Raw genomic sequence first — 12,372 nt, forward strand, 5'->3', positions numbered from 1 at the left:
ATTAGATTCCCATGACCACCAAAACTGTAATCATTTGCTAGAGAATGCAGAAAGTGTAGTTTTCTACATATAATTCTTTATGACAAAACGTTAATTCTGACATGTCTTTTCCTAACCTGGCATCCTTGAAATTACCTATAAAATGCAGGGGGAGAATAGAGGCAACTCAGGAGAGGTAATGTCAGAAGAACCCTGAGGTAAACAAGGAAAAAGGGTCAACTTGTCATCTCTAATCTCCCTTTTGGCTACCTGGGTGAACTGTTCCTGGATGAAAAGCACACACATTGGGGTGAGTCCCCATCCAGGTCAGAGCAGAACTTCCCCCTGACAACTGGGCAGACCAGGCACCTTTTTTTGCTAGGCCCTGCATAGATGCTTGTACTCATCAGTGGAAGCTAACACCATCCCATCAACACACAAACTTAGCTGCTTTTCCATTTTTTCAATTCCTTCATCACTCTGTTTTTATGAATATTTCTTTCTTTTTTCAGCTATTAACGAGTTTTCTATTTGTCAACACCAAACTTAGGTGGACAGCAACAGCAGACATTCCAGTTTATCTTTTATTTTCTCAGTAAACTGAACCATTGACTTTGCCTGCTTGGGCTTTGAGCCCAAAGGTCTTGCACTATGCTTTGAGGGCATAATAGCAACACAAAAACTTGAATTTTAAAGGCAAACAATGAAAATATGCAATGAATACACTGCACGGGGAGCTCTTTATAAAGAGTAGGGTGAACAACTCCAGTGAAGTGCCTAGTAGGATACCAGCTGCTCCACAGACTTGCATGCATTGGGCCTCTCTTTTTTTTTTTCTCTACTATGCACCAGCAGAGAACATGCACCAATCAAGCTAAAGGGGTGAAAGTTAAACTGGCAAATGTTGAGGATTAACTGTATTTGTTTTTTCTTTAGTCAAAAAAAGGGGGAAAAACTGTATTAGTGAGGCAGTGTGGAATAATGGAAAGTACAATGGAATGAATTAGGAGATCTGGCTTTCAGTCTGGGATCTGCCATTACTTTATTGTATGACCTTAGGCAAATTGATTTTTCTCTCCAAGCCTTAGTGTCTACAACTATTAGCCAAAGAGGTTATCTAGATCAAAGCTTCTTAAACTGTGGGTCACAACCCCATATAGGGTCACATAACTGAATGTGGGGGTTGTGAAAAATATGGCAGTAAATATTTGATTTGTATACCTATTTTATATACCTATATATCTAGGGTCACGTAAAAATTTCTCAGGTGAAAAGGGGTCACGAGTGGATAAAGTTTAAGAAGCTCTAATCTAGACCAATGGTGTCAAACTCAAACAGAAATGAGGGCCACCAAACCATGCATAAAGATACCTATGGATAGCATAGTGACTTAGGAGATCACATATTAACACTATCTATGTTCTATTGTGTTTTAATTTATTTATTAAACATTTCTCAATTACATTTTAATTTGTTCAGTAACACTTCCTAATGGGACACATCTGGTCTAGATGACCTCTGAAGTCTCTTTCAGTTCCTATATTCTATGATTCTGTGCTTCTATTTCTCTCTCTCTCTCTCTCTCTCTCTCTCTCTCCCTCTCTTTTTTAAATAATCAGGGCTAAGTGACTTGCCCAGGGTCACACAGCCAGTAAGTGTCTGAGGCCAGACTTGAACTCAGGCCCTCCTGACTCCAGGACTGGTGTTCCATCCACTGCACCACCTAGCTGTCCCTTTCTGTTTCTTTTTTAATCAGTGTCTTAAAAAGCTTCAAGTTACCTTTCAACTATTATACTCTTGGACGTTCTTAAAATAGTAACAACAATGGCAGTCATTTTAAAAATGTACACAGATTTAGTCTCTTTCTAATTGTTCAGCTTTGTTCATCTTTTCTCTATAATGTTACCACTTTCCTCTTGCCTCTCCTGTAGCCTCCCTCTCCTTCTCTACCCCACTCAGCTTTTTGAGGCTTCACTACTTTCTTTGTTTCCATGCTCCCACTCTTAGTTCTTGTTGTCCTTTCCTTCCTCATTACCCTAAGGCCTAAAATAGCTTCCTCCCACCAAGTCCACAGAGTGACCATAGATTTTTCTCCTCCTCCTTCCAAATAAAATTCTTTTTATAAAACCTTCCCCATCTTACCAAAAAGGGGAAAAAAGCTCAAAACATTAAACTCAATTAAGGAAGCTCAGCAGTCATCACTTATGATCTTTTTTCAGTGATAGAATTATATGGATGTATACACTACATCTCCTGACATAATATTTTCTCCATCTACCCTTTTCCTCTAAATAATCCACATTTTACCCATGAAAGCTTAGTTTTAGAATAAGAATTTAGTTAATTTCAAATGCGAGCCAAGCAAAGAGTGTAGTTTTAAGCCTATACACTGGTGGAATTAACTAAAATTCCTGGAAATATTCTGAAACATATTATTAAAGATATGCTTTATGTGCATTTATTTTTTCCCGGGTAATTGAATCATTTTATTAATAATGCAAGCATTTTAATAAAAGGATGGTTATTTGGCCATCTCTCTCTTACATCAAAGACAATCATGGTGGTGGGCTCAGGACTTATATGCCCATTGGAAGACGGGTGTTCCCAAGAGTGACAATCGACTCTGATTGGCTAACAATTAATGAGAGAATGAATATTACAGTAAGGGCTGGATCTGAGCTTTGTCATTTACTTCTTTTTAAAAAATTTTGGTTTTTTTTTTTTGTTTTTTTGCAGGGCAATGGGGGTCAAGTGACTTGCTCAGGGTCACACAGCTAGTAAGTGTCAAGTGTCTGAGGCCAAATTTGAACTCAGGTCCTCCTGAATCCAGAGCTGGTGCTTTATCCACTGTGCCACCTAGCTGCCCCCTTTTAAAAATTTTTCAAAAAGTGTTTCATCTTCATTTAGAGAATAAAGCAATGACCATTGAGAATCAGTATAACTAATCCTGTTCCCTTTTTGACAGGGTAAGATTTCAGCAAAGCTTTTGACAATGTCATGTATCAGTGTGGACAAGAGATATAACCTTAGATGCTAATATATTTTGGTGGCTTCAAACTGTTTAAAAGATTGGTCTTGTGGAGAAGTCATTGATGCAAAAATTTTAACTTTGGAATAGGTATTTAATAGAGTGCCCCAGGGATATGTCCATGATCTTGTGCTGCTCATTATTTTTTATCAGTGGCTTCAAGAAAGGAATATGTAACAAACATCAAATTTGCAGATAACAAATTCATACATTAAATGGCATAGTCAGGTACCAGAAAGATCTCGACACTTTAGAACAATGGGATGAATTTAATAAGATAAAATTTAGTAGGAATAAATGTCCTATAAATATTTAGGTTCAAGAAGTCAAATGGATATGCATATATAATTGAGATCATTGCTGGGTAGCAGTTTCTGTGGGAAGTGATCTGGGTTTTTTAAAAAAATGATAATAGCTGACTTGACTTTAATCAGTAAGCAAACATTTATTAAGACTGATACTGGGGGCAGCTAGGTGGTGCAGTGGACAAAGCACTCACCTTGGATTCAGGAGTACCTGAGTTCAAATCTGGCCTCAGACACTTGACACTTGCTAGCTATATGACCCTGGGCAAGTCACTTAACCCCCATTGCCCAGAAAAAAAAAAGACTGATTCTGTAAGGAGTCCCTGCTCTCAAAGAGCTCACATTATAATGAGGGAGACAACATACAAAGAACTGTAAACATACAGAATATATTGGAGATCATCTTTGAGAGAAGGTACTTGTCTTAAGGAACACTAGGAAAGGCTTTTTGCAGAAGGTAGGACTTTAACTGCAACTTGAGGAAAGCTATGAGGTGGAGATGAAGAGGGAGAGAATTCCAGTAAAAATGTCCAAAATTGAGAGGAAGAGTTTTGTCTGAGGAACACCAAGGAGGCTAGAATCGCTGGATTATTGAGTATGTGAAGGAGAGCAAAGTATAAAAAGATTGGAAAGGCAAAAAGGAGCCAGGTTATAAAGGTCTTTGAATGCCAGAAAGAAGATTTTATGTTTGATCCTTTAGGTAATAGGGAGCCACTGGAGTTTATTGAATGAGGTGGGTAGAGGTGGTAACATGGTCAGACCTGTACTTTATCATGATGGCTGAGTAGAGGATATATTGGAGTAAGGAGAGACTTGAAGCGGGGAGACAGAACAGCAGGCTGTTGCAATTTTCCAGGCTTGAGGTCAAAGGGGCCTGTTGCTGGTTGGCAGTGTCGAAAGAAAGAAAGGAGCATTTACTAGAGATGTTAAGATAGTAGAAGTGATGGGCCTTGGCAACATATTGGATATCGAAGGGGGAGAGTGAGAGTGACTAGTTAAGGATGACACCTAGGTTGGGAGTCTCAATGACTGGGAGGATGGTGGTGCTCTGGGCAGTAATAAGGAATTTTGGAAGGGGAAGGATTTGGGAGAAAAGACAATGAGTACATTTTGGAACACTATTTATGGGACACCTGGTATGAGATGTCCAATAGACGGTTGGAGATGTGAGACATGTCCTCCAGACAGCAGAAAGGTTGGGGTTTGATAGAGAGATTTGAGAATCATTAGTATAGAGATGACAATTGGATCCACGGGAGCTGATGATGTTGTCAGATGGAATGAAAATGAAGGAGAAAAAAAGAGGGGTCTATTACAGAACCTTTAGAATTTGCATAATATATACATTTTCTAATCTGAGATGTTTTAGTGAACCATAAACTCCAAATGAGACGACACAGCCAGAAAAGAAGCTGACTTGAATGTCGACATTAATACTGATATAATGCCACGAACAAGGAAGGTGATAGTCCTATTGTATTCTGATCTCATTAGATCATATCTGGAATATTGTGTCAATTTTAGGGTGCCACATTTTAGGAAGAACACTCAGCAAGAGATGGAGTGGCTTGAGACCATAACATGGGAGGGTCATATGAAGGAAATTAATATGTTTAGCCAGGAGAGGAGAAGACAAGGGAAGCTGGCTTTCTTCAAGCACTTGAAAAGTCAACATAAGGGAAAGGGATTAAGCTTATTTTTGTTCTGCCATAGAGGGAAAAACTTGGATTTGTGAGTATAAGTTACAGAAGGACAGATTTAGGCTTGGTTTCAGAACAAAAAACTTCCTAAAAGTTAGAGCTATCCCAAATTAGATGAGTTGCCTTAGAAGTCTTCAGCTAGATGCCAGACAGCTACTTGTCAGGAATATTGTAGAGAGGATTACTGTTAACTAGTGGGTCCGTAAGGCACTCCCCAACTCTGAGATTCTGAAATTCTATTGCTTCTGAAATAATTGTCTTAATGATTGTGCTATAGTTCACAGTGAATTGTTTTGGGGCTGACGTGGCGTGTTCCTGGTGGTTTGAATCTGTTTAAATAAGCAGGGTTGGTAATAGCCATGAAAAATCTGAAATAATCCCGGTTCTCCTAATACCAAGAAACTTGGAGGACTGTGTTACTCTTGTAGTTTCTGTAAGTTACTTGAGTACTGTAGTAGAACATATAGTTCTAGACTGAACTACTTACCCCTTTCTTCTCATGATTCTTTCAAACCTTCCCCAGTCTACCCCTTTAGATGAGAGTAGTCAAGACTTCAATATATACTAGGTTTGGTTAAAATTTAAGTGTCTTAAACATGTAATGAGTTGAAAGCTATTTGAATTATTATGTTCTACTCCAAGCACATTGTATACACCAATCAGTGCTGTACACATGTTAAATGACCAAATAGTAATTTTCACTCTGACTGATTACTTTACTATGAATAATCTAGTCTTCCAGGTAGTCCCAGAACATCTCAACTTGAGCAACCTTGAATTGTTCCTTCCAATTCTCACATCTTCCTTCTGACATTGCCTACCCTCTTCCTATATACCACGAGGCCTGTCTCCTTTTCCCTGGTGCACATCTAAACCAGTGGAGTTGAACTCAAATAGAAATGGTGGTCATTAATCCATACATAAGGATCCCTGCAGGCTGCATGTTAATTTAGCTTTAAAATGTAATGTTATATATGTTTTATTATATTTTTATATATTTGGTTCAATATTTCCTAATTACATTTTAATCTGGTTTGTCAGCAGTGGGGAGTGTTGCTGGTCACATGTTTGACACCTCTGATATAAACAACTTAGCCCTACTCTTAAAAGCACAGAACTGACTCAAAGTAAAGCCAGTGAAGATAGTACCATCAAAATGAGGCTGAGAACTGTAGCAATTGAATTAATAATAAACATTTTTCTTTAAAATTTTGAATTCCAAATTCTATCCCTCTTTCCCCCCTCCCCCTTCCCCTCCCTGAGGTGGTAATAGTGATTGAATTAAACCGTGTTATCAGATTATTCAATTGACAGTATTTTATGTGCTAACTTATACTCTCCTGTTCCAGGGGCTCGTGTGAATGCCAAGGATAACATGTGGCTGACCCCACTCCACCGCGCTGTTGCCTCCCGAAGTGAAGTGAGTTTCACCTGATGTTTCTGAACACTTAATTCATTTTATCTCAAATATTTGGGTGCCTGTTATTTATGAGACATGGTGCTAGGGACACAAGGATATGACATAACATTCTGTTCTCAAAGTCTACATGCTTAAGAGAGGAAACTATGATACAAAGGTGAGTGAGATGAGGCCAAAGGGGTGGTCTGGCCAAACTGCTATGGGAATTTTGAACAGAGAAAGATCACTTTCACATAAGGGAGAGAGGAAAAGGGTTAGGGTCATGGAAGGCTTTCATAGAGGAAGTGGCACTCAAGTTGGCCCTGAGGGATGTCAGGATAGACTTTGACAGATGATGTTGAATGGGGGTTTCCATTCTATGCATGGGAACCAGTGTGAGCTAGACATGGGAGAAGGAAGAATAAGTGGGGGGGGGTCATCCAGTTTAGACTGGAATATAAGTATATGAAGAGGAATAGTGACATAAAATTGACAAGGTAGTTTGGAGCCAGATTACGGGGGACTCTGAATGCCAGGATCAGGAGTATAGGGAGCACCAAAGGATTTTGAATAGAAGAGTAACATGGTCAGAGTGTTACATTAAGATTATTTTCTCTGGCAGCATCATGAAGAGTAGATTCAATTTAATAGACATATATTAATAGCTTCTTATGCCCAAGGCACTCTGCTAGGCACTGGGGATATAGAGACAAAAATGAGAGTCTCTACCCTCAAGAAGCTTATGTTCTATTGAAGGGGCACAACTGGACTACAGATAAAGGAATATAAAGGATATATAAAATAGTGCAAAGTGATTTCACAAGGGAGAGAACTTTACCAGCCAGTGGGGGAGGTTGTTGTTGTTGTTTGTCCTTCATTCTCAAAGAGGACCATGGCATCAAGGTGATGTCATGACTCCCACTGAATTGGATTTAAGTGAGGGAGGGTTGTGCAAGGTCACCAACTTTACTCTTTCCTCAAGAGCCATCTGGGTCCACTGGCAAGATATACATCAGGACTACTGGAGAAGGCCACAGATGTTTTAAGGCAATTGGGGTTAAGTGACTTGCCCTGGGTCACATAACTAATAAGTGTCTGAGGTGAGATTTGAACTCAGGTCCTCCTGACTTCAGGAGGACTACCTCATGTATATGTGTGGTGATACTGAGCTGTCTTAAAAGAAGTTAGGAATTCCAGGCAGTAGAAGGGAGGAGGAAGTGCATTCCACAAGTGGGAGAGACCACTTGTGCAAAGACACAAAGGTGGGAGATGTAGTATCATCTATGGGTAAGAGCTAGAGTGTCAGTTTTACTAGAATGGAAACTATGTCAAAGGGAAGAATATGAAATATGATTCTAGAGGTAAGTGAAAGCTCGATTATGTAGGGCCTTTGTTGCCAACTTATGGACTTTCTCAGAATTACATTTTATTCTAAAGTAAATAGAAAGCCATTGAAGGGTTTTTCATTTGGGGGCAGGGGATTGACATAGTGAGATCTGAATTTTAGGAATATTAATTTGGTGTTTATTGGGGCAGAAGAATTAAAGGAGAGAGACTGGAAACAGGAAGGCCAATAAAAAGGCTATTACAATAGTCTAGATGAGACATGATGAGGCCCGACTTAGAGTAGATGTTATGTGAATGGAAAGAAGGAAATGGATATGAAAGATGTTGGAGAGATAGAATCAATTGAGGCATCTGACTGCTAGGATGTGGGGGAATAAGGAAGAGAGAAGAATCAAAGATGAATCCAAGGTTGTAAATCTGGGTTATTCAAAACATGATGGAGTCATCAATGGAAAATTTATTAGAGAGATTGGTTTTGGAGACAGTGGAATGAGTTTTTTGTACATATAGACCATTGTGATGTTTAAAATTTAAATTGTGTGATTGCCTTAAATTTTGAAGCTTTAGCACCAGTCTTTGGGCATTAAGCATTTATTAAAGCATACAGGTAGCCACGTAGAGTTTGGTTAGCATTATCCAAATCCATTGGTTCACTAGACTTAAAGGTGGTCTTGAGTTGAGTTCAAAGTCCTTAGCTCCTGAGAACAATACCTTCTTAAGGGCCATCCAGGTGTGCTTACAATCTAGTTAACTTGAAGTAGGCTAATCAGCAGTCAATCACTCTCACTTAATTCAATCAGTTTAGATTAATCTCCAGGTGGGCCTTTGAGTATCTGCTAAATCCCATTATTTTATCACACCATGAAATGCCTTTGGGCTGGCAATTCAATGGTACATCTACTATCAGGTAATTCAGGGCTGGAACTCTGAGTTATGAGTAGTGCTAGTCATCTTGATGCTGTGCAGAGAGAAAAGAGAAGAGGGCTCTAAACAGAGCTTTGCAGGGTAGGCACACAGTGGGTAGAAACAGAAGTATGGTCAAGCAAAGGCTAATAAAGGACAATCAGACAGGTAGGAAGAGACCCAAGAGAGCATTGTCAGGGAAGCCTTGAAAAGGAAACTCTCTAGGAGTGAGGAGTTGACAGTGTTAAAAGTGGCAGAGAGGTCAAGTAGAATGAGTTCTGAAAAAAGGCCATTGGATTTAGCTGTTGAGATTGTTCATAACCTTGGAGTCAGCAGTTTCAGTTGATTACAAGGGCCTGAGAAGTCCTGGGAAATGAGCAAATATGAGCAATGATTGTAGGTGGATCTTTCTAGGAGTTTGAGTGTGAACAGGAAAAGAAAAAGTAAAATGAAGACCACGATATGTTTGTAGGAGTCAGGTAAGGAACTGGTAGATAAGGAGAGTTTAATAGTGAGAAAGAGGGAGTGATAAAGAAGACAAATGCTTAGAAAAGACAGGGGTGGCTGGCTTTCATAAGAAGAGGCACCTAGTCAACCAGAGAATGGAGTATAAGGAGAACAGAAGGGGTGGGGGGGGTGATGAAGAGGATGTTTGAGTTATGGAACAATGGAAGAAAAGTTAGTTTGGGAGGGGGCAGCTAGGTGGTGCAGAGGATAAAGCATCAGCCCTGGATTCAGAAGGACCTGAGTTCAAGTCCAGCCTCAGACACTTGACATTTACTAGCTGTATGATCCTGGGCAAGTCACTTAACCCTTATTGCCCTGAAAAAAAAAAAAAGTTTGGGTTGAATAGCTTCTATTCTCTCAGTAAAATAAGAGGTACAATCTCTTGCTGAATAAAGCATTTATTAAATGCTTAATACTGGGAATACACATAAAAAGATAATAGTCCTTACTTTCAAGAAGCTCACGTTCCAGTGAGGGAGACAACATATACAGAAGGTTTCAGCTGCAAGTTAGATGGAAAAGTCCCATGGTTCTTAAGATGCAGGGGCAAAGCAAGTTGTAGTGCTTCTTCTTTAATGTCATTTGTACTAATAAAACCATTTCCCTTTCTGATGTTGAACTATTTGATAATGCCAAGGACTTTGGTGGAAAGAACTTTCCTTTTTGGGTTTTCAGTAGCCACGGCTAAAGCACCAGCAGAAGCATTTTCCAGACTGCATCTCAGTGGGAGTTGCTTCCCAGGATTGATAATGGAGGTTACTGTGCTGGAAACCAATGCTAATCCCAAAACTCTTGGGTTTGGGGTCCTGGGCTGCCCCCATCAGGGCCCGTGGGGGGATGGTAGTTGAGATGGTGCCTTCTACTTTGGCTAGGCTGTCCTGCCTGTCCTTTGTGTGGCAGGTGGTTGACAGTGTGGGGGGTGTCTGGGCCCCTTCTCCACAGGAGTTGCTTTCCCAGATAATAGCTGTGAAGGCTAGGCTAGAAATAGGACTAGTGGTCTGGAGGGTCGTGCCTCTCTCAGAGCTTCTTTGCCTATCTACCTATTTCTGGTAGTTGGTCATCAGTTGTTACATCCAGTGATAAAGAAGGTGGGCTTCCTCTTCACAATGATTTCTTCCCTCAGGCTATGGGGGCTTGTCTGGAAGCAGCTTTGGTGGTTTGTAGAGCACTGCTTTTCCCAAGGGTCTTGGGCTCAGAATCCTCTGCTGTCTCCATCAGAACTTGAAGGGACAAGGTGATCAAGGGTTGGTGTGGGTGGTTGGATTTTCCTGACACGTGCTGCTTCCTGTCTCACCCGCAGGCTATCCCACTGCTTCAGCTAGCATAAGTGTCTGAGGAGAGAAGAGAAAGTGTTTGAAGTGGTTAATGCAGAGAGTGTAGTCGAGAATCAGGAAAGAATAACAAAGATTATTGTGTGGCCTTGAGGGTCCACAGGGATTAGGCAACAGGAATCTGTCGGGAACTCAGGCTATTAGATTAGATAAGAAAGACGACAGATAAACTATTCCGAGGTCATCAAACTAGTCTAGATGAAACAAGATATGGCCCCAAAATGAAGGTTAGTATGCAGTGAGAAATGGGAAGAAGGGACAAAGGCAAATGATATAGCAGAGCGATCGGAAGGATCGTGGTGTTGTAGATTGAGAGCTAGAGTGGACTTTGGAGGCCATGTAGTCCAACCCTCTCATTCTCTGGGATGAGGAAACTGAGAGAAGCCTAGAGAAGTTGAGAGTTACCAACGTCCCACAGATAGCAAGTGGCACATGGGATTTGAACCCAAGTCTTCCGAGTCCAAATCCAGAATTCTTTCCCCTGGATTGGGCTACTCCGCCATCTTTAGTAACGGATTGCGTCACTCACAGACTTCCTGGTTAAGCTTTTTAGGCCTCCTAGAATTGTGCTTCTGACCTCTTTTGGTTAGTATGATTTTTAATAATACCAATAATGAGGTCTGTTAGCCCTCAGAGTATATCTTTGGGTTTTTTGTTTTGTTTTGTTTTAGTGAGGCAATTGGGGTTAAGTGACTTGCCCAGGGTCACACAGCTAGTAAGTGTTAAGTGTCTAAGGCTGGATTTGACTCAAGTACCTCCTGACTCCAGGGCCTGTGCTCTGTCCACTGCCGCCACCTAGCTGCCCCCCTGCTTCAGAGTATATCTAATCCTCACAGATGGCTGGGCAGGGAGGTGACTAGAAGAGACTTGCTAAAACTCAGGGTTAGGTTCAGGGTTTTCTTTTTTTTGAGGAAGAAGAGAAATCACTTGGTTTTCTATATTATTCAGAAAAACAAATGTAATATTATTTTTCCTTTCTGATATTCCACCCTGCGATGAGGAAAAATGTATTGGCCCCTCTTCAAAAAAGTCATACAAACTGGGTGGGAGGTAGGGGAGAAGGGAGGGGTCTATAAGCAAATCTGGATTTTGTTTTCTGACTTTTTCAGTAAGCAGTTTCATTAAGCTTTCAAAAAAGCAGACTTTTGGATTTTCATATGTAGAAGTTGTCATGCTAATTAAGGATGTCAGTCCAGGACTTTCTTCCAAAACTGACTTTTTCTTTGTTGTTTTTTACTAAAAATCAGCTAGACCTAAAGATACATAAGATTGGTTACCAACAGCTACCCAACCTCTGCAGGAGCCCTGGCTTCCCAGGAAGGCATTTAAATGATATTCCATTGGCTATTTGACAGAGATGGAATCGTTCCTGTGACCTGGGCTGTGTTTGCCATTTCTGCAGGCAGCTCGTAAAATACTTGGCTGTCTTCTCCATTCACTCAGCCTAAGGGTCCTTCAAGAGCCTCCTGGCTGCCAGCAGCTCCCTCTACAGGTCTGCAGGGTGAACGTCCATGCCTCATGAGTAAATTCAGAAAGTCATTAAATGCCACCAAAATGAAGACTTTCAAAATAATCACAGTCAAATGTACATGAACAGTTGGTACCTTCTTTATGGGGCTTTCAGTCTCTTCATCTGTTTATCAGATTTTGTCTGTAGTGACCTGAAATCAGAAAGACCCTGAGTTCATAATTCACCTCTGATTCTTACTAGTTATGTGACCATGGCCAAGTCATAGGTCTCCTCTGAATTTCCTCATCCCCAAACTAGGGAATCATAATAGTGTAGTCCTTTAGCTCAGAGTTTTTGTGCGGTTCAAATGAGCATAATGTATGGAAGGTGTTTGACAAACTTTAAAGTTATATATGCATATTA

The 12,372-nt window shown here is 40.4% G+C and overlaps 1 protein-coding gene across 1 annotated transcript in view; it reads left to right on the forward strand.

Moving 5' to 3' along the window:
* ANKRD44 (ankyrin repeat domain 44) overlaps window positions 1-12,372 on the forward strand; it is a 359,716-nt gene that overhangs the window by 206,445 nt on the left and 140,899 nt on the right. Inside the window, 1 exon segment of the mRNA XM_043993594.1 lies at window positions 6,362-6,432. Coding sequence (XP_043849529.1) covers window positions 6,362-6,432 — 71 coding nt within the window.

Source organism: Dromiciops gliroides, chromosome 3 (assembly GCF_019393635.1).
Source record: "Dromiciops gliroides isolate mDroGli1 chromosome 3, mDroGli1.pri, whole genome shotgun sequence".
NCBI lineage: Eukaryota > Metazoa > Chordata > Mammalia > Microbiotheria > Microbiotheriidae > Dromiciops > Dromiciops gliroides.